Consider the following 27,191-nt stretch of genomic DNA (forward strand, 5'->3'; position numbering starts at 1 on the left):
TATGACAGACTTTGTATGAGCACTTTGGTTTGGCTGTTTCCTTCAGCTACCCTCATTCACATGAGCTGGCTGACTTCCCTGCCTGTAATTCTCTCAAATTCAATAAGTCAGACTGAGTGAGTGTTTCAGGCTGTGGCTTCACTTGTGACATTGTGACAAAGCTGTCCCTGTGGATCCAACAGCCTGGCAGTTACACACAAAGAGTAAAATCAGCATTTTGCATTCGTCCATTTTGGCTTATCCAGTTACGGTGGTCCTATTCCAGGAGCCAATCATCTGCTTTGTGTTAAAATTGTCTTTCTGTTAATTTCTCCTTCTTTACGAGCACTTTTTTAAGTCTAGCAGTTGCCCCTCTAGTTATTAGAAATACATTTCTGCTTCACTATATTCCAGCAATGTCTTTTCAACGTCTTGTTCTTTTGGTAAGAATTGTACGTATTTAATTTTCAGAATTTATCTAACATGGTCGCTGGGTCTGCACCCTCAGGGGTCTGCCAGTTTTACCCTTAGCTGTAGGTAATTGTACTTTTTAAGATACAGAAATGGACTCTGAGGATCATTTCTGTACCATTGATGGTACATTAATGCTGTTTGTACCTTTGGGATGTTCCTTAGAGTCCATTTCTGTACCTCAAAATTTACAGCCCCTATGAAAAGCAAAGGTACAAATTTTTACCCTTTTTTCTGAGAGTGTGTAGACCTAATCTATACTTTTAAAAATGTTTGTCCAATATCTTTGTTTAAGAGAGGCAGGATTTCGCATTACATCCTGTGTTTGGTGGCATTATGTCTGTTTTATACTGATGTACATTGTATCAGTTGTAAGTGGGTGTATGTACTTTGCATTTATAAAGAAGCGAGATTTGGAAATATCATGCCTTGAGTATTATTATCACCAGGAAAGAAAAGAGCAGCATGTGATTTTTGCACAAATTACCACACTTAGGGTGTGTTGTGTATTTTTATGATGTGTATTTGCGGTTGATGTTAAAGCATAGAATATGTGTACTGTCCCATGTTGAAAGCTAATGGGAGTTTTACTTACTCAAAAATGTTCTGAGGGCAGAAGGAACAATGATTGGTTCAGAGAGATAACCAATCAGATTGTTGAGGAGGTGGGTCCAAGCAACTAGCGGAGGCTGGACCAAGACATCTGATTGGTTGGTCCCACCTCCTTTATTTGCTTGCCCCCCCTTCTAAATCTGACTGTTTATCATTTTTCATTCTGCCCTCAGAACAAGTAAAACTCCCATGACCATCGACCAGACGAGGGGGTAGCTTGGTAGCTTGGTATCATCAAAAATGGGCATAAAATTTGTCATAAAATTTGTAAGGCAGGGTGGCATGGGGGGGGGGCACTCAGGTATCAGAAAGGAGGCACTTTCATTCGTTCATGCAAAAGGGGCAGATGCACCCACCAACCCTCCCCCCCCCCGCCAGCCCCCTTAGCATGTGCCAGTCAGACAGCCATTTCAAAGGCTCTGCAGCCTTTCCCTGCTAAACGACTCATTAACTGCTAGACCGTGCTTTCTGCAATTAGTCTGGATGTGACATTGCATTGGTTTCCTGCCTTTGCTACATTGTGTGCTTCACCGCGGCACTCGCTGTCAGTCATGTGGAGCAGAAACACCATGAAAGCGCCCTAATTATTTTCAGACAGAAGCTGATAATAGTTCTCTCATACTTCTTCAAGAGGTGTAACTTAAAAGGAAGCGTGTAATTATGAAAAAAAAAGAGTCTTCTCTGTAATTATGCAGTCTGTGTCCAGTCGCTAATGATTCATAAATGTGTCTAATTCCAGGACACTGTATTAAAAGCTTAGTTACTCAACAGTTTAGCTGCGGCCTGTAATATCTCAAAGGCGAGGAACACAGCCTCTAAAATCCATTTTAAATTTTATTGGAAAGTGCCGATTCAGAGCCTTTGAGACAGTAACTGTATGGTAATATTTTGGGACACATCTGATTTGAAAGGAGGAAGCTGCAGGTATAGGATGAGGACAAAAGGACACCGGTGATAGAATTGTTTTAATTGCTGTCTGTCACATAATCCAGCAAAATGCAAATGACTGTTCTTTGTTGCTTCTGAGGAAAATTTGCAAAGGACATTCCAGCTATTGAAGAGTGCTTATCAGGAAGGCAGGTTAGGGAATAGGAACCAGGGACAGCAGTATCTCATGCAAAGTAGAGTGTCTCTTGTTAAGTTGCTTTAGATATTACATAGTTTAATGCATATATTACATTATTTAAAATCGGCAAACAATGACAGTAATTCCTTGATTTGCCTTTTTTTCAAATTGCCATGCTATTCCACTTCTGTACTGCAAGCACAGTGCTTTATCTTTGAATTACACAGTCAGCTGTGTTAACACAGTCTTGCAGGGCCCTTGCAGCTTTAGTGACTCATTCTCTGCATTTTCAGGATGGCACAAGGCAGCGCAACGAGCGGAAGAAAACCGTCTCATTCAGCAGCATGCCCACAGAGAAGAAGATGAGCAGCGCCAATGACTGCATCAGCGCTATGGTGGAGGGCTCGGAGCTGAGGAAGGTGCGCTCCAACTCCCGCATTTACTGCCGCTTCTTCCTGCTCGAGGCCGACATGCAGTCGCTGAGGTGGGAGCCGTCGAAGAAGGAGTCCGACAAAGCAAGGATCGACATCCGGTCCGTAAAGGAGGTGCGGACGGGAAAGAACACGGACATTTTCAGGACGAACGGGCTGTATGAGCAGATTTCTGAGGACTGCGCCTTCTCGGTCATATATGGCGACAGCTATGAGTCGCTGGATTTGGTGGCGAACTCGGCAGATGTGGCGAATGTTTGGGTGACTGGGCTGCGCTACTTGGTGTCTTATGGGAAACACACGCTGAACGTGATTGACAGCAGCCGAGACAACTTGCGCTCATCTTGGCTCTCAGATCTCTTTTCAGAGGCTGACATAGAAGGAAAGAAGCAAATAGCTTTATGCACTGCTGTGTCGCTGATCCAAAACTTTAATCCTGGACTAAAAAATGGCAAAATAGAGCTCAGGTTCAAAGAGTTACACAAGACTCACAACAAAACAGGAGATGATGTCACCGTGGATGAGTTTATTGAAGTGTTTCATGACATTTGTACTAGACCAGAAATATACTTCCTTTTGGTACAGTTCTCCAGCAATAAGGAGTTCCTAGACACCAAAGACCTGATGATGTTTCTGGAGGCGGAGCAGGGGGTGGCCCAAGTAAGTGAAGAGACCAGTTTGGAGGTGATACAAAACTACGAAGCCTCCAGAGATGGACAGCTGAATGGGTGGCTTTCTCTGGATGGCTTCACAAATTACCTCCTGTCACCTGAGTGCCACATATTTGATCCTCAGCAGAAGACGGTGTGCCAGGACATGAACCAGCCCCTGTCTCACTACTACATTAACTCCTCCCATAACACCTACTTAATAGAGGATCAATTCCGAGGCCCTTCTGACATCACAGGGTACATCCGTGCCCTAAGAATGGGATGTCGGAGTGTGGAGTTGGACGTCTGGGATGGCCCAGATAATGAGCCAGTGGTATTCACAGGCCACACCATGACATCTCAGATTGCATTTCACAGCATCATCGATGTCATCAATAAGTATGGGTTTGTTGCTTCAGAGTATCCATTGATCCTTTGTTTGGAAAATCACTGTTCAATAGAGCAGCAGAAAGTTCTGTATCAGTACCTGAAGAAGATTCTGGGAGATAAGATTTACACTGACCTGCCCAAATCAGAGGATAGCTATTTGCCCTCGCCATATATGCTGAAGGGTAAAATTTTATTGAAGGCCAAGAAGGTACCGGCAAACTGCACAGGCCCCGAGGGTGATGTGACAGATGAGGACGAGGGCGCAGAAGTGTCCCGGAGGGTAAGGTGTGATTTGGGGGAAGAACATTGTATCACTCCCCTTCCAACGTTTCAGCTGTCCAGGGAACTGTCAGATTTAGTGACGTTATGTAAATCTGTTAGGTTCAAGGACTTCCAAACAACATTCCAGAATCAGAAGTTCTGGGAGATCTGTTCCTTTAATGAGGTCCTTGCCAACCGCTGTGCTAATGACAGTCCTGGAGACTTTGTGAACTATAACAAAAAGTTCCTGGCTCGAGTATATCCAAGCCCAATGAGAATTGACTCCAGCAACATGAACCCTCAGGACTTCTGGAAGTGTGGCTGTCAAATTGTGGCTATGAATTTCCAAACGCCTGGCTTGATGATGGACCTTAATAATGCTTGGTTTCGACAGAATGGGAATTGTGGTTATGTTCTGCGCCCAGCCATCATGAGAGAAGAGGTGTCGTACTTTAGCGGTAACGCTAAAGACTCTGTCCCAGGGGTGTCTCCACAGCTACTTCATCTTAAGATCATCAGCGGGCAGAATTTGCCTAAGCCCAAGGGCTCAGGTGCCAAAGGCGACATCGTTGATCCATACGTCTACGTAGAGGTCCACGGCATTCCAGCCGATTGTGCCGAGAAAAGAACTAAAACCGTCCACCAGAATGGGGACAACCCAATCTTTGATGAGAGCTTTGAGTTTCAAATAAAACTACCTGAGCTGGCGATGGTGCGTTTCGTAGTGCTTGATGACGACTACATTGGAGACGAGTTTATCGGCCAGTACGCTATCGCCTTTGAGTGCCTGCAGTCGGGCTTCCGGCACGTTCCGCTGCAGTCTCTGTCAGGGGATGTCCTTCCGCACTCTTGGCTGTTCGTCCACGTCGCCGTCACTAACCGGCGGGGCGGCGGGAAGCCACACAAGCGTGGCCTCTCTGTCCGCAAGAGCAAGCGGGGTCGTGAGTACGCTGCCATGAGGATACTGCTCATCAAGGCTGTGGACGAGGTCTTCAAGACTGCCACGCAGCCTCTGAGAGAGGCTACCGACCTGCGCGAGAACCTCCAGGTTAGGGCTCCGAACAAGCATTGTCTTAAAATTTCAGCATTAATCTTCACGCTTTATTTTGCTGCAACACGTGTATTTTTCGTACGTGATGCTACATTTCTTTCCTTTTTGGAGGGTTGTCTTCCCAGGGAGACAAAGCTCCATTTAGAAATGCACATGAACAGTGTTACCAGTCTCCCTTTGGCCTTGTGATTGTCAAGCTTGCAAGTACTGGAAGAATTTTGTACAGATGAACGGTGCCAGGGTGCTGCAGCTGTAAACCATAACAGCTTTCCGTGTGAAAGATTTTTGCTTGTTCTTTTTTCTCCTTCGTTGGCTGTACCGTTTAATATTTAAAATGGAACAAACTTGTATAACACACCCTTGTTTTTCTGCTGCAGCTCACGGTAGCAATAAAACTAAAAGCAGATTGCAATTTAAGGAATGGAGGACACCTCTGTCTCTGAAATGAGGAGCGAGGGAGTGAAAGCAGACAGAATAAAAGGAAAGAGTGTCAGTCCTTCTGTTGAGGAAAGCACTTAAATTAATATATGTTCGTAATTCATTTTGGCATTTTAATAGTCATTTAAATGCACTCAGAGTAAAGTGTATAATGCTTTATTGACAGTGTTTGGCAGAAAAAAACCATGAAATGTGGTGGCTTATTAGCAACGAAAAAGTCGCTAATGTAATTCTGTCCTACTCACTCAGCCTATCGCCCTAAACATATTTCATTACTGAGGTATAACTTTAAACACCTACAGTTGTCTAAAGAGAATTCCCAGTCATATTTTTGTGTATAAGGTATGTTAAGGTCTGGCAGTGTCTTGGTCATTCAGCCACTGTTATGCTTCTTACATTTAAATAATCCCTCAAATTCTTCACTTTTGAGTATTTCATGTGCAGCAATAAAAATTTAGACAGTAGGTCTTTAAAGACAGAAAAAGTAAGAGTGATTGATCCTGTTTTCCACCCAGTTTAGTTGAAGCTGAGGGTTATTAGAGAGCTAGATAATTGGACTCATTTCTGCGAGGAAGTTTGAAGACACCAAACGGCCTAATAAGGACAGTGATAGTGTCGCGTCACATGACCTGGCCACCTGACCTAACCACAGTAGAAATGGTTTTGAGGGAGTTTGACCAGAGAGAGAACAAAAAGCAGCCAATGAGAGCTCAGCATATATGTGGGACATTCTTCAGGACAGCTGGAAAAGCATCCCAGGAGACCACCTCATGGAACTGGGATAGATGAGACAGTAGGTCAGCCAGTCCCTAGGGCAATTGGGGTTAAGGGTCTTGCTCACTCTGTCGACCCAGGGATCTGAACTGGCAACCTTCTGAGTCCCAACCCATAGAGCTGCCTCCCAAGAAATTATTATTTTTTGCTTAAAACTTTTTTTGGTCGGTGCATAATTCCATAAATAAACCATACTTTTGACCTGTATTGTATATATCAGACATATAATTATGACACCCTTCAGTTTTTATTCATTGCTGACAAACCCAGAGCACATATTCACTGACCTGACCTGGGTCTCATCTTGGGCCGTTTACCACTGTATTTGTGAAACCCCCTCCCCCTAATTTTATCACCGAGATTTCAAAACACTGGCATAGCGTTGTTTGTGAAAATACAGTCAAAATACTATATACCATGGTATAATGATCCCCAAGCCCATCTGCACCTTTTTTAAAAAAATAAAAATATATATATATTAGGATCTGTTTATTCTCATCTCTAGAAAAGGCAACTGCGGCCTGACACAGCTTACCTCCTTCGCATGTGTTTGCCCTCGTACTGACAACGAAATGATACTTGTTTGTTTTTGTTTCTCCTTCTAATGTTCGTTTGACCCATCATTACTCCAGTTTTCCCTCATCTCATCCCACAAATCAACCGGTGGAAACAGTGCAGTCAGAAAATTCATAAACTGTGTTTTATTGGCCTGGAAAATGCGCAGAAATACATTAAGTAGAGAGCTCCTGAAAAAGCCATGTAATTCACCTTGGTCCAGCGGTCAATGTTACTCTAAGGTTACTGTCATTGTGCTTTAGTTTGTCGTATAAAATTATTCATAAATGAAGGCAGCTGAGTAATGTGAATGATGATTAATGAATCCAGCAGTAGTACGCACACTTTACGGAGACTCTAAGAACATAGTGTTCTTTGCGCGGACAGGAAGGGCAGCCCAATAAATACGAAGAATGGTCTTCATCTTGGAAACAGCTTTGTCTTTCAGCGTAATGCACTATTGCCAGGAAAGCCCTGTTAGAATTTGCTCCTCGCAAGCCAGCCCGAAAGTTAGAACACATCAGACGTTAAAATTACAGACAGACAGTAAACAACATTAACGGCTTGGCTGAAGCCTCTTCCTGAAGCTTATTGAATGTGATATAATGTGAATAAATGTTGAAAATCAGCACTTAAAATTGGAATCGGTCGTGACATGTCTGCGCACACATTTGCACGGTGCTGACTGAGAAGTGGATTCAGCTGCCTCACAGTTACTCCGTTTTGCATGTAGCGTTGATGGAATTAAACTTTGCAAAGTGCAAATTTTAAGGTCTATAAAACTGTTTTCTGGATGAGTTTGCTTGGTTACTGGTGTTTTAGCTGTGTAAAGGGTCATAGCACAATAAAATAACAAATTGTGATAGAAAAACTGCAACAGAATTTCCTCATCTGTCCTCTTGCTCCCCTTGTCTCTGTGTAGACTGCCATTGTGTCCTTCAAGGAGCTGTGTGGTCTGTCTGCGGTGGCCAACTTCATGCAGTGCATCCTTGCCCTTTCGTCCCTCTTCACGGGGGCGGAGAAAACCCCCCTCCTTCTGTTCAACCTGACGGAGCAGTACCCCACCATGGAGCCCCAGAGACCGCTGCCTGAAGTGATGAAGAAGGTGGTGGCCGCTTATGAAGCTGTAAGCTCCCGGGCGTTTTTCTCTGTCAAAAAGGGGACATCAAAATTTCAGCTTAATTTAGGCCGCTGGCTCGCCATGGCTTATGAATCCCATGGTTCTAAAGGCAACTGCAGCCATTTATGGTTTTGCTTCCTGTCACATGGGTTGTATTTTAGAAAGACGGCACTTTCAGAGCCAAGGGGAGTTCATTGTATTGAACTCATCAAGATGACAGACACCTAAAATTCGAAAGATTTTAATATTTAAGAAAATTGTTATCGGGGTACCAAACCAATTTTGTATGTCCATCTACCATTTTAAGTACTTTATGTCTGGGGGAACTATGAGTGCTATGAACAGGAAGATTATGAAGAGAAGATTTTGCCTCAGTGCTCTTTGTGTAGATGGTGTGGGGTATGAATCAGACGAGGCGTTATAGTGCAGCTGGATACTGTCTCCATGCAGCTGGGCCAGACTGCAGATTTGGTTCATTAGCAGAGCATGTGGGTCTGAGGGCTCAGCAGGTTCTTTATTACATCAGCATAGAACTCAGTCTTATTCATGTAATGTTTTCATAATGTGCCTCTACCTGGACTAATGACATACACCCACACTCACTGCAAATTAGTCCTGGAAGAACAGGCATGCTAGCTGACCACCATATGCATCTTAATGGGTAGAGTGCTGTAGTCATAGCTGGGGGGTAAAGGGTCGTGCATCTACCTGCACTGGAAAAGCGTCATCATCATTAAAGCCTGACGTTTGTACGAAACCGGCATGATCCCGACACACTTTTGGTTTGTCGTGCTGTGATCGTTCGGCGGAGTGCAGTGGAGGCAGGGAATGTGCAGTGGAGTGTCTGAATTACAGCCTGAGGGAAGCCGTCCGTTTAAGCTTCTGCTTCAGCTGGCAGTGGCTGCTGCTTTAATGAAAGCTCTCCCACCAGCTGCCCGTCTTCCACTGGCAGACTTTCATAGGGACACTTCATCTTCACCTGCACACACTTCATCTTCACCTGCACATTGGTATCTCCGGCTGTCACTATCAGTGCCCCCAAAGCCCCCACACTGTTGTGTGAGATCCTCTCCCCGCAGCCCTCGAGGAGGGAACTTGATTGGCCGCGTCTCTGCCTGATGACCCCCGCCCCCAGTTTGTGGTTTCTGGCCAGCTCTGTAAACCATCAAGTTTAGACGTCAGGAGACGAGGCTGAACGGTGGGTGGCTGGACAGCCCCAGAGAGCAGAGAGCAGGAATGATGGCTGATATCCCGGCTGACGGGCTTCCAGAAATAGCCTCATGTTTTTTACTTCGCGCTCGTACCGCAACATTTGTTATTCTCAATCCGGTGTTGTTTTTCGGTTATGGGGTCACATAAGAAACCAAGTATTCTTAGAACCGCTGACCTTGGCAGAACTGCTTTCATTTCGCAGTGAGACAGGGTTCTGATGACCGGGACTGAGGAGTTTCTATGAACTTCCAGTAGATCTTTCAGGCCTTGTGTAGCTCATGAAGAATTTACTTGCAAGCAGTAAGTGTATATAAACAAGGCATCTTCTTAGGAGTATATAGTAACCTTGATCCCATTCTGTGCAATCAGAGTTTTGTTCGTTTTGATCATATATTGCCCATGAATTTAGTGAATGTATTTCACTTCATGTGCATGGGGGACTAATGCACATCGGAATATTCCAGTTCGAACTGGAACTGGAATATGACTTTTACTTCAAAATGAAAAAAAAAACGTGGCATCTGTCTGAATATGAATTATCCAGTATTTTTGTACATTCAAAAGCTTGTAAAGAATAATATACAGGGAGGTTTTGAAGAAGCCCACCAGGACCCATCAGCAGGGGGCGCCAGCAGAAAGTTTTCAATCAGCATTATAGTGTTTATAGCTACTGCTTACCATGTGACCTGCCATGTGACCTGCCATGTGACCTGCCATGTGACCTGCCATGTGACCTGCCATGTGACCTGCCATGTGACCTGCCATGTGACCTGCCATGTGACTCCATGAATATTTTTGCTAGAGGTTTCCAAGGGGTGGCCGTGGTGGCCTCTGGCCGCCTCTTTGTCTCGCCATTGTCCTTTGTGATGCCAGTTCAAAGCTGTTGTAAACACTCCTGCTTTATCCTCTCACTTTGTCCTCTACAGGAGCAGTTGAATACACCTGTATACTTATTGTTGTGGAATCAAAATTAATATTAAGGTATCTTGGTGTCTAACGCCCTTGATATGTACATGGGGACTTTCTAAATACCATGAGCCAAAAGTTACGATGAGCCTGCAGTGGAGCCCTGCATGTGTCAGACAAAGCAAAGGTTCTGTTCTTTAAACTCCCCCTCCTCCCCCCTTCCCCCCTGTTTTTTTAGATGATACAGACAAGCAGGACTGTTACTGAGAAGTCAGATGCTGTGTGTGAGAAGATCCTACAGACGCAAACCAAAGGTGAGAGAAGGATTTTTCTGGACAGAGATCTGAAGTGCTGCTTCTTATGGATCCCTGAGATCCACCATGGCACTTGTATGTCATGAATGATCACCAGCTTTGAAAGGAAATAGTTAAAACAGAAAAGACAAGTAAAACAGAGGAAGTCAGCCAGCCTGTAAATACTGGACAATGCTCCATTGATCTCTTTTGGCTTGAGTTTCAGTTTAGGCTCTTTGCTTTCATTTGAGTGCCATGGAATGATTTGGGCTTAGCTATGGTCAGTGAGCATCAAACTGAGCATCAAACTGAGCATCAAACAAAGTCAGAGATGAAGTTCCCAGAAAATGCTACTTTTGTTATTGATTTACTGTAAAACACAGTTTCTTCGTGATGTGAGTTGACATCATATCAACAATGAAGCACAGAGATATGCTCATATAAATCAAATATTATAAATATGTTTTTCATTCTATATTTTATCATGAATGGTCATATTTATTTATGTTACAGTGCAGCACCTCTTGTGTTTCATGATTACTTCTGTAAATATCTGTAACATTTTAGTTTAAGGTCTGCTTTTTAGCTTTTAATAAACCATTGCTAATAAACCATTAATATATTTGGTAATATATTAGTAAAAAATACTTACAGTCAAATTTACAAATGTATTACATATCACATATAAGATATTTAATCCAGTCTGACAAATTTTTACTTAAGAGCTTGTAAATCACTTTTGTAAATACCAGGCGTAAGATATGACTGTAATATAGTTCTAAATTTGTTTGTGAATGAATCCACATATTAATATATTATCAAATGATGAGTAACCATTTATTAATAATTGAGGAGCAGACCTTAAACTAAAGAGCTACCTAAATATCTGTTTGACTGCTAAAGGAGGGAATTATGTTAAATCGAAACTTGATAACTAATATGTCGTCCAATATGGAAAACAAATTATTCAGGCTCAAGTTAATTGAGGTACACTCTCTGAGGGAGGGTGACATGAATGTAATATGCATTTAACTGGGGCAAAAAGACTGATCCTGGAAGATCATGAATGGAGAGAGTTAAACTATTTTTGCTCTCTGCAAATTAAACTCTTGACATGAAAGGCCAAGAAAATCACCCCTTTTTAACACATTCTGCATCTTAGCTGTATACAGTAACATGATTACACAGGGCACGCCATCGTTTCTTATCCTGAAATCTAGAGATACTTAGCACATCACATTCATAATGCATGCGCTGAATGCAGCATGGAGTGGGTATTTGCATAGATCTGTATGGCGAGCAAATACGGGTGCGAGAGAGTTTCGAAATTGCAGCGGAGAAGGAAGACTGAAAAATGACAGTGCGGTGGCATTGATTATGAACCAGATTTTCAAGAAATGCTAATAACTGGTCGTAAATAAGGTTTAGTGTTTGAGACAATGGCCCAGCAGTGGCACAAGTGATACATTGTGATACGTATGGCTGAGATGTGATACTAATGTGTTCATAATATAATGTGATGCAATTCAGTATTTTCCCTTGTAAACACAGCAGCAAATAATTTTCTGTGGAGCACACGATTCCCATAAGACTTGTTAACTTTTTTGATATGTGTCTATATATATGACCCAAAATATACTAACATCAGCAAACACTTGCAAAATTCCTACCATGTGACCCCATGATAAAATTTATGAAGTCTAATGCTTGTAAGGCAGCCTTATAGCACTTTGTCGTTCTCCGTTTGCAGTGAGACTTCACAGATGTTTGTATGTTACTTTCACCTTCAGATCTATGTCCTGCGGGCTACATATGCTATCCCATTGTCACTGTGAGAGCATTTTATGAATTGTGTTTGTTCCAGCCATGTGTGAGATCTTTCACCAAAATCCCTCTGGTTTTAACATGTAAGTATGATATAAAAATCTTGATAGTTCATATAGGAATAGATCAAGAATGCTTGTCAAACTTCACACAAGATGCACGTGAACCTGCAGTTCGAATCGAAAGATTCTTTAGTTGGAAGGTTCAGTCAGTTACCGCAGTTTTGGAGATCCTGGGTCTTCATAGCACCCAGAAACATATGAAACTTCCTTAATAACTTCACATCTGCATTTCTGACTAACCAGTGACATGTAAATTGAAGGTGTTCTTTAGATTAGTCTTTGAACCTTTGCTCCTGAGCAGATCACGTTCGGTGTGGTTGCCAGTTCCTGGGTAGTTTTCCTGGGCACAGCAGGCCTGTTGGTGGGTAGGCCTTTGAAACATCTCCGCAGCACTCGGCCCACTTCAGGAGAGCTGCAGGGAAGCATGTTGACCGACTAGCCAGTGACACTGGCAGGGGGCGTGACAGCGCCCCCCCCCAGCATGGCAGGGGGAGTAGCACCCGGGTTGTTACATTAGCTTAAAAACAGTTATCATCAATGGCATAGGAGAGGGTTTGAAATTGGGGGGGTGGCATAATTTAAATACAAATTAAATATTGGGGGGGGGGGGAGTACACTCCCCGCCCTGTACTCTGTGCCCCTGGTTATCGGTCTGTGCTGCTTCATATTCTTAGAGTTTAGCATTTTCCACATACTATTATACCATTAACCAGTCAGTTATAATAGAGTAGCTGCCCACATGCTAATCAATTTGCACCGAAATTGCTTTAGAATTACTAATCAGAGACAGAAAAAATCATTTCTGATTATTGATAAGTCCATTTGATCTTTTTTCTAACCACTTATCCAGTACAGGGTTGCTGAGAATTCATAAGAAGCACCAACTCCCAAATAGTCATTATTTTTTAGTCCGGTCTTTGTTGGATACTAAATGGTTGTAGATTAAGATCAATCCATTTTGCATAGTTACTAATGCATTGCAGGATCTCAGTTCGCCTGGAGACCACGACAAGATTACCTGCCTACAATGCATTTCCCTTCTAGACAACTGCACAACAAATCTGAGATGTGGTTGATGGCAACAGATTAATACAAAATTGCTATGACAAACGGAATAAACTTCCCATAATTAAATGTACATCGTGAGTTTTCTTGCTATGATGAAAAGGATTAATTGTACTATTCTCCATACAAAATTTGAAATTTTGGCAGATTGTTGCATTATATTAGGTTGCACAGCAAATTAGGGTGGAAATGGTTTTTTATTTGTGAAAAATACACATTTTAACAATTTATCACAGTGCCATAAAAGCCTTCATACTTTTTTTGAGGAATTTAAATAGAATGTAATTGAACACAATGTAAAACATTATGTATAGCATAATATTGTGCAATCACAAGGCTTCTGTCATCTTCAAAACTCCAATCATATGAAACTCCCCCATTTTTCTCATACTATGCCCCATTTACCTGAATGTTTCCCAAGTTGCCAGAATGCCATGCGTTTAAAGAGTATTTTAAACCATGTCCTTATCATCTAAAGCAGCACCAAGAGCAAAGACTGTAGCCATAAACAAGTTGTTATATGATATAACTGTTGGCTTTAATTACCAAACTACCAAACTTGATATGTGTCAGACACAGAATTATGCGTACAGCCAGCGATATGAAAGCATTCATGGAGAAGAACAGAGAGATTGCTTTATTATCTTTACCCCAGAGAGGGTCATGGGTAGCTTGGGGCCTGTCCCCTCAGGATGGGGCAGAAGGCAGAGTTACCCTGAATGGACGCCCCCACCATTCACACCAAGCCCAGAAGTGTTGATGCTGTGACCCCAAAGCTTTATTTGTATCTTTATAATCAATCACCTTGGGTGCCAAAAGGTCCCCGTCTGGCGTTTTCACCGTTAGCTGTTTTATTGTCATTGCCAAATTGTGTTTTTATACGTACGATTCCCTTTCTTCTCCTAAAATTGCTTCTGTCATTCTCACCGCTGTCACATGATCAAAATCCTAGCACTGATAGTTTGTTTGAACCCATAATATCTCCAGTCTTGTATACCTCAGCACTTCTTATACATTCAACACGATTTTTATAATGTACAGTATGTGTTAAGTGGGGAGGAACAAGAAAACTGGGTCTTAATGATGCAAGTCTAAACATCTTGGAAGTAATTTCCTTACTGTCCCGACCTGATCGGCTGTAGGTCATGTCTGTAAGATTAGGCTGGTATTAATCACTGCACTTACAACATTAAATTGTATTCTAAAATGAGTCACCTTCAGCATGAAATGGGAGCTAATTCATTAGAGATAACTGCTTGCTGATACCAGAGCAAGAGACAGTAGAGTCGGAAATCCCATAATCCTAATTATGCTTGGCCAGTTTACAGGGGACACCTGATGGTTAATGCAGAGAGCCGGTGTCTTCAGGCAGTGAATCCTGGGGATGCAGGTGAATATATACACAGCACACAGGCATCGTGAAGAGGTTCGCTTACTGTTTGGACAAGCATTACAACGGCTAAGACGGCCAATCAAAGAGATGTGGACCGTGGTCCGATTGTCGATGTGGTATGTGGAGGTGCCAGCATCTCAGAAACAGCTTCCCTCCTGGGAGTTCCACGCGCTACAGTGTATAGAGCTCACAGAGAACGGTGCGATGAACAAAACACATCCTGTCCGAGGCATTGGTGTGATCATAAACACCTGTCTGATAAAGATCAGTTTTTTTGTTTCTTGATACGCTGATCGCTTCTATTCAAACAGCTGATCTCCTCCACAGGCACTGGATCTTTGCCTTAAACTGAATGCCTGGTACGCGTCCTTATAACAACAACTATTTTCTGTAACGATGACCATGGCAAAGTACTGTAGCATATTATACTGTACTTGCCAAGTGTTGAAGTGCAGAAGAGAGGATGTACTGTAATCCGTACCCCAGTCTGAGCTGGATTCACTGTTAGGGGATTGTGCACAGAATACACAGTGCATTTCTGCTGTAAAGGTGGGACCGTCTAGCTGTTAGGACATGTGTTTGGCTTCAAGGAAGACTGCAAAGAACCCAGCAGGGCCTCATGCTGTATGAGACAATAAAACGCATTTCTCTAACAGTTCCTTCCTGGGAGGATTCTGCTCTGCACCATCCCTGACTAACCGCTAGCTCTCCATCTGCTTGTTATCCTCTTTCTGCTACGTGTTAAGAAAGGATCTGTTGTTTACACACACTGCTTTAGCCTGACACTATTTTTACGAGTGATTCTTATGAGTTTAGTCAGGTTTAATTCTCTGTTTATCGATCTGTCCATTTATCCTTCCACAGATCCATTGTTTTTTTTTGTTCTTCCTATCTGTCATGGGTTGTTAATTCAGATTTGGGGGGATGTTTTTGGTTTGGTTTCCAGACCATGCTCAGCTCTGTGTTTGAATGGTGCATATCATGCATACCGTGAAGACCTCTCTTCAGTCACATAGGTGTTTCTATGTTCATAACATCACACTGTAATTTGCATTTATTAAATCAGCAGATATTGTTCTCAGAGATGGCCGATAGGTCAAAGGAAAGAGGCAGACTTGTCCTTCTTAGCCGGCTAGCGAAGGGTGTTCCAGCAATTTAAATTTCTATTTAATGTAATTTCCTTTTCCAGTTTGTGCAGAATGTATCACGCCTCTAGCCAGGGGCTGATAAGAAATCCCAGTTAATATAGTTATTGAGGCCAAACGTATGCAAGTTGACTCCATGACATCTGGTTATAGCAGCATTTGCTATGTGCAGGAAGGCTATACTGCAACTATGATGTCATAATTAGAGAAAAAAAATTGTTAAAGTAGAATGTATTGTTAGATTTGATATCATAGCTAAAATATATAGTTTCATAAGCAATGTTATGTTGCAAAATGAAAGCCACATTTTAACAACATTCTTAACCAAATTTGTTTATGATGCAGCTTAAATTCCGTTTCAAAGTCCTCTTCAAATACAAGTTTTGGATGCTGTTTTCCTCAGTCTACTTTACTGTCCAGCAGGTCTCAGTTATAACACAGTACCTTGACAGAAATGGTCTTTATTGACTGTTCTCCTTACAGATAATAGATAGAATCATCACACACTGGTAACGTGGACCATTTATCATTCCTGGTCTGGAGAATTGCTGTCAGGTGGCGCCTGAGTGTTTAAAGAAAGTTCCTGTATGTTGATTCAGACAGTCTGATATACTTTCTTGAAGCGATGGAGTTTCATGAGAAGCTGTACAGCTTGGGGGTTAAAGAAGGCCTCAAAGGAAGGAAACTGCAGAAGGCTGTGGAGAGCTTCACTTGGAACATCACCATCTTGAAGGTGAGGAAGTCTTGCTGGCAGTGAATAAAGGCTTGGGGGGGGGGGGGAGTTGGGGGGAGTGAGTTCTACACAACAGTAAATCAGAATTTATGATTTGTGCTCCATTCCATTCAAGAATTGGGATTTGAATTGAATTGAATTGAATTGAATTGGCCACACCCCACAGGATGTTGAATTGGAATTTGAATTGGAATAGCAAGAAGAAGGTAGTTAATTTCAGTTCAAAGAAACTCAATACAATCACACAACACAATTAATGATGTTAATGCAGCGGTTTCCCCTCATTTAACACACATGATTCAACTCCTCGTGCTAATTACAACACAGCTCTTGAGCTGAATCATTTGTGGTGGAACAGGGAAAGAACTAAGCTACACAGGGCTCCGGCCCCCCAGGACTGAAGTTTGACACCCCTGATCTAGGAAAAGCATCAGAAATTATAAGACAGATTTACGTTCTGGATGCTTTGCTGGTGAGTGTGCGTGGGTTGTCAGGTGGATACGGTCATTAGAGGGTTACTTGTACGGCTGTATGAAGTGCTAATCCACCATGGTAAACAAACTGATTTAAAAATGATTTATTCTATAGGTGACACCTGAAATACTGCATTCTTTCATTCTGAATAACGTGACACTTTTTATAACAATGACACAGCATATGCTGTGTATCTTAACATATTTGTGTATAATTCATATTGAAACATTAAACTGTATTGTTATAGCTTCACCTACAGTATGTGTATGAATTTATTTGAATTTAAATCCTTTTTAATTCGATGTCCTTAAATTCAAATTCAAATAGCAATTCTGCTATTTCAACCACAGTTCAAATTCAGTTCGAATGAATGAATTGTAAAAAAATATCCAGGCCATTTTCAATTCAGTTCTGAATGGTGCACAAGCCTGCTGTGGATGTACTGTAGCTGTGCCTATGTGGGCGGCTCTATCAGGAACATCTAGGATAAAACGCACCGATAGTGAAAATACACACTACAAGCTCAGACATGTGTCTTTCCCTCTTGTATACCGCCTGGCCCCATGGTGCGAATTTGACACAACTGGTTCATGTCTGACTAACAAGGCTGATGTGGCTGAAGATATGGCTGCTTGCCGGATACCATAGAGACCTGAGAAGGGAAGACACTAGATTTGTGTACACTTGTGTTTATTTGTTTGTTTAAATAATTGCGCTGTCTTGCATGACAAGATGACTTACTGAAGCAGTGCAGGAAAAGGCTTGGCTTTCATATGATCAAACAGAACAGCACTGGATGGCCGGTTACTTTGTGGACGGAAAGGCCAGCCTTGTGCCCACCCTTTCTGGGTGGGGTTTCGGGATCCACCATGACCCTGTCTTAAGGTGGCTTGGTGTGGAGGATGCAAGGGGGGTCAAAAAGACAGCTACATCATTTCCATACTTTATCCATTGGGGTGTAAGCAAATTATGCATTATGTTGTTACAGAGGCAAACTAGGTGGGTCATAATTTGCCAGAGATCGACTGCACGGCACTACGCTCTGAACCGCACTACGCTCTGAACCGCACTACGCTCTGAACCGCACTACGCTCTGAACCGCACTACGCTCTGAACCGCACTATGATCTGACTATAACCCTTCTGTTCCGTCCAGGGCCAGGCAGATCTTCTCAGGCATGCCAAAAGCGAGGTTACGGAGAACCTGAAGCAGATCCACTGTGCTGCATTGACCAGTAACCTGTGCGAGGGGGGTGCAGGGGGCAGAGCGGGGGGTGGGTCTGGGATCAGGCCCCGCCGCAGCCTGGAGGGCGCCTCGCCGAGGACAGCGACTCCAGATGAGCCAGCGGATGAGGAGACCTGAGGGGGGGGGGGGGTGGTCTGAAGATTCTATTCCCCACAGTCCCAAGGCAGCCTGCAGAACCACTGCAGAGAGGCCCACTGGACGGCTGTGGTCCACCAGAATGCTGAGTGACACTGGTCCCTGAATGCATTGGACTTTGAGTTGAATGTACAATGACAAGGAGTACGTAAGATGGAAAGAGTAAAGTCTTTTATGGTATATCACATCCGGGGTTTAACCCGACCTTGTTTGCAGACTCCCTGTCATCTTGACCAGGATGATCGGTTAGAACAGTGGGGTCAGACTCCAGTCCTGGGGGGCCGGAGCCCTGTGTAGCTTAGTTCTTTCCCTGTTCCATCACAAATGATTCCGCTTAAGAGCTGTGTGGTAATTAGCATGAGGAGGTGAATCAGGTCTGTTACATGAGAGGAAACCCAAACATGTGCAGGGCTCCGGCCCCCCAGGACTGGAGCTTGACGCCCCTGGGTTAGAAGATGAATGGATGGGTAGATGGATGGATGGACAGATGGATGTGTGATATTGTGGAATTATCATTAATTGTTGTATTCGTCTATAGATGTTACGCAGTCCTTACATTGTGCTGTGATTTTATCTGCTGAAAGTACGGTCTCCACTGGCAAGTGGCACTTGCTCCATGTTCTTAAGTTCGTTGCATCTCGCACAGATTATGGTGATCTGTGGAGGGTGGTGAAATTCTCCAAAATTTCCCTTTGGATTCAGCCTCAGCCTCAGTGTCACGGGAGACTGTGAGTCTTTACTCATGGCATCTACAGAGTGCAGGAAGTAGCTACTCCATATGAGGAACAGCTTCTGAACAATTCCATGTATTATTATCTGCTAAGGCAGAGGTCCCCAGTCTTAGGTCAACGCAGGCCCAGACTGGCCGTCGGGGGGGACTGGGAGATATCCTGGCCAGCCATTGAGAGCAGAGCTTTAAATAATCAGATAGTCAAAGATACTAAATGTTTTAGTGCAAAATGTGAATCAGTTTTTACGTTCCTGCCCCATGCCTCTCAGTCCCTGGTAGATGAATAATGCACCATGTATAGTTTAGTTAAATAGCTATTTAATGAGTGTTAATTTACTTTATCTATTGACCTCAGCTCTGTAACATTTTTTTTTTTTTGGGTGCCATACATTGGAAAATAAAAATCTGTGTCCCGTTTTCATCCAGCATTGTTTTGTACACCCCCCGGATTCCTGGCCTCCCCGCTTCACCCAACCTCCCAGTCCAGCGCTGGGTCAGTGTCTGGTACACGCTGCTTCTCCAGCACCGTTCAGACCACTAACAATTTCTTTAGTTAAGGAAATACTTTATGTAACTGAGCACCTGATGAGGTGTTCAGTAGAATGTGAGCAGACTGGTTCACCGTGACCAGAGTGAGAGGAAAGCGAGTTAATGGATGCAGTGAAGGTGACTGGGCCTACAGGACTAAAACCAGTGACAGCCGGCTGAGTTTCACTTTTCATGCTGTTTCCGTTATGGTCTCTGCTGATGAACTGCTTTTCCCCTTCTGAGGTCACCGCTCGGCTAAGTCACCCCCATGCCGACATCACCGATCCCGGCCTTTGACGTTTGCGGAGGGGAATAAACAGACCATTTATTAGCCTCATGCAAAACATGTGATTATTTATTGCCAAAATGAAGCATTTATGCCACAGATAAGGAGACAATATGAATTTCCTGTTTTATTCTAGAACATTTCTTGTATTCTGTGAACATCTAAATTCCAATATGAAAAAGATAAATATGCACAAACCTCATTTATAGTGTTTGTTATTTATAAAATGTGCTATTCAATATAGAGAAACATATTTTTTATTTGAAAAGATAGGTTGTAATAATTGTAAGAAATGGCTGTCAGATCATAGAATATTAATATTGGGGTTTTATTGTATCTGATGTGCGGGGGCGTGATGGTACAGTGGTCAGCATTGTTGCCTCATACTGCTGGAGATCAGCGTTCCAGTGCCCCCCCCCCCCCCCCCCCCGGCTTCATGCTCTACATGTATGGAGTTTGCATGCTCGCCCCATGTCGCTGTGGGTTTCTCCGTTGTCTCCACAGCATGCAGAGATGAATCGTGCCAAATGGTCTGTCTGTGCCCTGAGGTAAGACGGTGCCGCACCCTGGCTTATTCCCTGCCTTGTGCATATTGACTCCATGACCCAGCACAGGACAAGCGGCTATGGATAACGAAGGAATGGACTAATGTGGATTTAGGAAAACCATACTATCATAATGAGAAAGTGTCACTATGAAATGTACAAAGTCAAAAAACATAAGCGTTATGTATTGTGTGATTATATAAACCTGACCGCGATGTGCAGGTGGGACAGGTTAGGGTTAGGTTTAGGGTTAGGGTTAGGCCTAACGGCCCTCTGAGCCTGCCCTCTGCTCGCACTCCTCCATCTGCTCTTCCTCATCTGTCCCCATTCAGTGTGACCCCACTGCATTCCTCTGAGGTCTGGCTCCGCTGCTGCCTAAAATGTAAAGTGAAAAAATGGTTGTGCAAAGATGCCTGCGATATTTGTGATTGTATCTGAATGGTAATACATTTGAGTACTTCATTTGTAATTGTATTTGAACAGTAATACATTTAAGTACTACATTCTTGCGAATTCCAGCTTATATATTCACCCCCCCCCCCCCATCCTCTCCAATGGACCTTCCAGTTTGGGCAACCAGTCAACCTCCAGAACCCCTCCAGTTTTTTGGGTTATATTGTTTTAATTGTCATTCTAGAACTTTCTGATGTTGTTTTTGTAGTTTAATCATTTGAAAGGATGATATTAATAAGGGCTGCACTGGCTTAATGCCCCATTCTGGGTCGTTCCCTGCCTTGAGCTCGTAGCCTCGAGGAAAGGCTCTGGACCCCTCGTGACATTGAATAGGATAAGCGGTTACAGAAGATGGATGGATGGATGGATGGATGGATATTAGTGAGAGCATATTATAAAAAATAATCTAATTGAATAGATTCTCCTTTTGCAGATGCTCTCTGCCCCCCAAACAAAGACCTCAAGTTTTGTTGTCTGTTCATTATTATACCAATAATGAGGCAGGATCAGAGGTGGATAGTTCAGGTCCAGAAAGTACAAATCCAGACCAGGATTTTGTTTAGACCAACCAGCTGAGTATCTGTGACTGTGACTCTCTATACTCAACTGACTGGTTGAAACAAAATCTTGGTCTTGATTTTTACGTTCTGGACCTGAACTATTCACCTCTGAGCAGGATGCAGCAGAGGAGATGAAAGCTCAGCTGTGCTAACTGAAGTTGAAATAAAATGTTTTTGGTTCATGTCCCTATTGAATATTACATCTCTGAATACAGAGCACGGAAAAAAAACACATGAAAGGTGCTTTGTATGAACTGAAATTAAATGTTTACAGGTAAAGCAATTCTGTTCTTTGGTTCTGGAATTTGTTTTTTTTTTCAAGGAAGCAGCACATTATTTCGATGAGGCATTTGGCCAACATGTTTTGACAGAACATTTTGTTAAATGTGCAGCTCAGAGGATTCAAGGAACGGCTTGGAGCAGATGCCATTCCAGTGGTCTGTCACTTCGCTCCAGCTGTCCTGCCACTCCGCTGTCAGACGCTTCCTCTGCGAACAAGCCCGCCAGGAAACTGACCCTTGAAAACCTGTCTCTCTTAAGCTGAGTTAGTGCAGTTCTCTCCACAGCTTTACTGCAGGAATCAGCACTGCAGAGGTGTGTGGTATAGCGGCATGGAAACGGCTCCTAGTCAGGTTAACTGGAAAACACTGCGCTCAATCAAAGAAGAAGCCAAGTGTTATTGAGGGCAAAGGTCACATGGACTGGGATTAAAAATAAACCCTTGACTTTTGACTCCCTGGTGAGGGTTCCATGATGGTTTTTGCTGAGCGATAAATTTTTCCAGTGGGGCCCACTGGACGGTCAGCCCATCGCTGGGTTTGTGTGATTTTCCTCTGACTGCAGCTGATGAAAGCTGAAGGGCTATAACAGCAGATAAAACCCATATTGTTTGATTTCCTGTTTGTTTTTATTAGTCTCAATTCCAATTTCAATTACTGAAAACTGACATGCTGCAAAAATTACCTCAGGTCCTGATAATTGGCGTCAAATTCAATAGATCAAGGTGCACATTCCTGCTTCAGGAGATCTGCCACCCTACAGAGCTTATGCTGCCTTGGGGTCCTACTCCGAAGATCCGACTAGGGAATTGGGAAATCGTAATGACGACATGAAGAGTGTTCAAGTGGTAAGTCGGAGTAAAATGGAGGCGATGAGAGCTACTTTTTGTTCTGCTATATTTTTCATTGCTCCAACGCCAAAACACATTTGTGGCGTTAATTGAACTTTTCGTAATCCTTTGCTCAAACAGCAGGTCGCTGGCCAGCTACATATCAAATACTGAGACAAAAAATGATCAATATTTTTCTCAGTACACCATTTAATAATCTCCTCATCATTCAGAACAATTCAGAGCTACATAAAACTTACTACTATAATTTGCCTTTCACGCTGGAGCTACCCCTGGCCTCTGCCATGATTGTTGTAGTGACACGACCCCCCTGTGTGGGAACTTGGGGCTTAAAGTATATCCCACTGGTAAATACCGCTTTGTAGTGGCGTTTATGTGCTCTCATCGCGTGTTTACGATTTTCCCCACAACACTTGAAGGCAGGGTGAGGGTTAGGCAGCCCGAATTCAACACACCAGATACAAATAATCCGGTGCGTTAACGTATCTGACTCGGGTTCTGCGATGCTGCTGATGGGCCCGGTTATCAGGTGCGTTAACGTATCTGACTCGGGTTCTGCGATGCTGCTCATGGGCCCGGTTATCAGGTGCGTTAACGTATCTGACTCGGGTTCTGCGATGCTGCTGATGGGCCTGGTTATCAGGTGCGTTAACGTATCTGACTCGGGTTCTCCGATGCTGCTCATGGGCCTGGTTATCAGGTGCGTTAACGTATCTGACTCGGGTTCTGCGATGCTGCTCATGGGCCTGGTTATCAGGTGCGTTAACGTATCTGACTCGGGTTCTGCGGTGCTGCTCATGGGCCTGGTTATCAGGTGCGTTAACGTATCTGACTCGGGTTCTGCGGTGCTGCTCATGGGCCTGGTTATCAGGTGCGTTAACGTATCTGACTCGGGTTCTGCGGTGCTGCTCATGGGCCTGGTTATCAGGTGCGTTAACGTATCTGACTCGGGTTCTGCGGTGCTGCTCATGGGCGTGGTTATCAGGTGCGTTAACGTATCTGACTCGGGTTCTGCGGTGCTGCTCATGGGCGTGGTTATCAGGTGCGTTAACGTATCTGACTCGGGTTCTGCGGTGCTGCTCATGGGCGTGGTTATCAGGTGCGTTAACGTATCTGACTCGGGTTCTGCGGTGCTGCTCATGGGCGTGGTTATCAGGTGCGTTAACGTATCTGACTCGGGTTCTGCGATGCTGCTGATGGGCCTGGTTATCAGGTGCGTTAACGTATCTGACTCGGGTTCTGCGATGCTGCTGATGGGCCTGGTTATCAGGTGCGTTAACGTATCTGACTCGGGTTCTGCGATGCTGCTCATGGGCCTGGTTATCAGGTGTGTTAAATTAGGGCTGCAGCTAAACACTGCAGGAGCAGGAACGAGCAGCACTGCAATAGATGGTTTGAGGCTGTAAAGAACATAACATAATGACGTAATTGTTTTCAGCTTTGATGCAGAATAATGGTCACCTAAACTCCCTCTGAGGTAACAGTATTAATGTCTGGTTACCTTTTTCAGTTGGATCTAATGTTTTCTGCCACTCACCAAACTGTATTTCCTCAAATAATCTGCTACTTGTTCACACCACATCATTTTGTAAGTATTTGATACTAATACACACTGAGCTGCTTGATTTTAATAGTTAATGTTTCTCTCCCATCTTTGTTAGCTACTCGCATGTCTCTAGCAAGACTATACTGCCCTCTTTTGTCCAGAATGACTGATTGTCAGTATAAAGGACGCTGCCAGGACGCTGTACTGAATCAAGCAAATACGTCTCTAAATCCAAATGCACTTGCATTACCTGTGGGGACACTGACATACAACATCAGCAGCTCTATGAAGTACAGCATTCCTGAAGTATAAATTAGATCAGCACCTAAATGTAAGCAGAAAAGCAAGCAGAATAGGTCTGACACCCAAGCATAGCATGTCAGGACCTTCCCAGATGAATCAAAAAGGAAACTCTCACTTCGGTCTCTCTGTTATTAAGAGTGGAATGGGTGTAAATCTCAGCATCTCATGGACAGCAAACGGTTTGTAATACAGGAAAAGAAGTAGCTGCTGGAAATCAACAAAGAAGAGGAGCAAAGAGGAGGAGCAAAGAGGAGGAGCAAATAGGGGGAGCAAAGAAGAGGAGCAAAGAGGAGGAGCAAAGAAGAGGGAGAAGAAAACATCAGCGGGTCGGAGGGCCACTGGCTGCACTGGATCCACTGGCCATGCGAGCATCATGTAAGACGATCACATGATCACGGTTTTGTAAATGTAAGGAGTGACCTGTGGTCAGGGTCCCAGCGGATGTCGCAGCAGCACAATACTGCTGTGAAATGTTCAGCTACATACCCAGCACACGTATGTAACGAAAGCAGCCGCTCAGAGCACCCAGCACACGTATGTAACGAAAGCAGCCGCTCAGAGCACCCAGTACACGTATGTAACGAAAGCAGCCGCTCAGAGCACCCAGCACACGTATGTAACGAAAGCAGCCGCTCAGAGCACCCAGCACACGTATGTAACGAAAGCAGCCGCTCAGAGCAGTGTTTGAATTGTGTCAGGTCTTGGGGGCCCCCTGGTGGCCAGTCTGACCACAGTGTGGAAAAATTGTTGTTGACAGGGCTGGGGTGGCACTGAATCTAGTAAGATGGTGATTTTACGGGGGCCCCCCAAGGCCCATATTTCCTCTGTTATGGGGCGTCTCTGAGCTCTTAGGGGAGGGGGTACCCAGACTCCCCTTGATTCAAACACTGGCTCAGAGTAGCACAGCAGTTGATGGAGCGAGAAGCTTTCATCTGCTAAGAAATGCTATTAGTGGCTGTGCTCAGTCTGTACATCGGTAGGTTGAGCTGCTGCAGTTTGATTACAATGTTCTCCATCTTCGGTGCGGTGCAGGCCACAATCCCCACTGAGCTCTCGCCTAATTCTACATTCTGCCTGGTTTACTTGAACAGCAGCTGCGAGCAGAATTTCCACACATACTTTTTCTTTTTAACATCGTCTTCCCATTTGCAGACCTCATAATCTGACCTTCAAAGCCCGGCTGCAACGCCGGGTCCGATTAGCACGTGGTCTCACTGACCTTTGGCTGACCTCAGATGGTAGAGGAACCCTCCTGTTTTTTCAGTGGGGTTTTACGAAACACACGGTTTGATAATTAATAATTTATTAATAATAAGGCTTAATAATAATAATTAATTCTACCATTAGTATGTAGTGAATTCAAACCCATTTTCCGCAGTTCTTTCAGCTGCTGACATTAATGCACTGGCACATATCGTTACGTATTGTTACTGGAATCATACAAAAACAGCATGAAAGGTAATTATACTTTTGCTGTTTCCATAAGGGAACTGAGTCCACATGTGAGCTCAGCTGGACTAAACAGGATCAATGAAAAGTCATTACAGCACATGAGCAGCATGAATAAGTCATGACTCTAATAAGCCTACTTACTTTTGAGCAGAAAAAAGCATTCTGCTTCTGAATGTGATAGTGGCCCATGTTTTACCAGTTTGAACACCTGGTGAGTTACATATGACTGCAAGGGCTTATCTTCTTTATAAATGTACTTATTCTATGATTTACAAAAAGAATTTGGTGTGGAACTGATGTATCAATGGAGCAGAAGGCCATTCAGAGATCCTCTTTGTCATCTTATGACATCAGTGTCAAAGTCATTTCTTGGTTAAACTCGAGGAAATAATTCACCAGTGTTCCTGCAGCAGATACTGTAGGTCTTCATGAAGCTCTTCATGACGTTTCAGCAATTTTCTCCAAGGCCCCATATTGCTCTCAGATTCATCAGTGTCCAAATGAGGCAGACAGCTGGCCCCCCACATTGAACTTCCCCATTACAAAATTAATCACTGTTTCTCCGTTAATTACCTGAGACAAAACAGGAGTCGACTGAGAAGCCGCGCTGATGAGCACTTAATATGAAAATGTCGCAAGCTTGTAATTACAGTATACTGAGGAAATCTCTAATAGCTCCTTTGCAGAAACGTAATGTTGATAATAACAGGCATCGGGAATGATAAAGGGAAAGGAGGTGATGAAGTGACACAGGATGTGTGGATATGGAGAGGGAGTGAGCGAGAGACAGAGAGAGAAAGGGAGGGAAAAGACAGGATGCTAACGATTCTCCACAGGGCTCTCGTGGTCCCTCAGAGTACTGGGCTTGACGGTATATTTCTCTTCATAAGGGAAGGCAGCATCTGTTAAATAGCGGAATAAGTAAAAAGTGATTGTCAGGATGAGTCCTGGCATTATCTGTCAGTTCTCTGTTTGGCCAGCTGGTGTCGCTGGCCATCCTGTTCCGTGTTTACCTAGCACCCTAGTGTGTTTCTCTGCTCTCTGGGTTGCCCCGTGGCTGAATGGGCTGATCATGTTGGAAATTTCTTGTTTCGTTTACATTTTTCGCTTATATTTGTTTAGTTTACTGAGTTTTCAGTGAGTGTCCTTGTTTGTTCCTGAGTTATCCCTGCATGTACCTAGTTTGTTGTAATGTTATATAATCCTTGCTCCTAGTGTTTGAATCTGTAGTGGTTGTTGTTTAACCTCACCTCTTCCTTGTACTCCTAGTCCTTATAGTATCTTAGTTGCTTTAGTAACATCTCGCATCTGTCCCTTGTTGAAGCCCTCATTATTTGTGTATTTAAGTTCCTGCCTTCCCATGTTCTTCAGTTG

The 27,191-nt window shown here is 43.6% G+C and overlaps 1 protein-coding gene across 4 annotated transcripts in view; it reads left to right on the forward strand.

The window, feature by feature from the left end:
- The window catches only part of plcl2 (phospholipase C like 2), a 34,304-nt gene extending 14,870 nt beyond the window's left edge, over nt 1–19,434 (forward strand). For all 4 annotated transcript variants that reach the window (XM_072716007.1, XM_023802626.2, XM_023802625.2 and 1 more), the window contains 5 exons: nt 2,422–4,908; nt 7,601–7,804; nt 10,155–10,230; nt 16,322–16,431; nt 18,061–19,434. In XM_072716007.1, coding sequence (XP_072572108.1) covers nt 2,422–4,908; nt 7,601–7,804; nt 10,155–10,230; nt 16,322–16,431; nt 18,061–18,267 — 3,084 coding nt within the window. In that variant the 3' untranslated portion in view covers nt 18,268–19,434. The remainder of the gene's footprint in view (nt 1–2,421; nt 4,909–7,600; nt 7,805–10,154; nt 10,231–16,321; nt 16,432–18,060) is intronic.
- Nucleotides 19,435–27,191: the final 7,757 nt, after the last annotated feature.

This window comes from Paramormyrops kingsleyae, chromosome 9, assembly GCF_048594095.1.
Source record: "Paramormyrops kingsleyae isolate MSU_618 chromosome 9, PKINGS_0.4, whole genome shotgun sequence".
Lineage (NCBI taxonomy): Eukaryota > Metazoa > Chordata > Actinopteri > Osteoglossiformes > Mormyridae > Paramormyrops > Paramormyrops kingsleyae.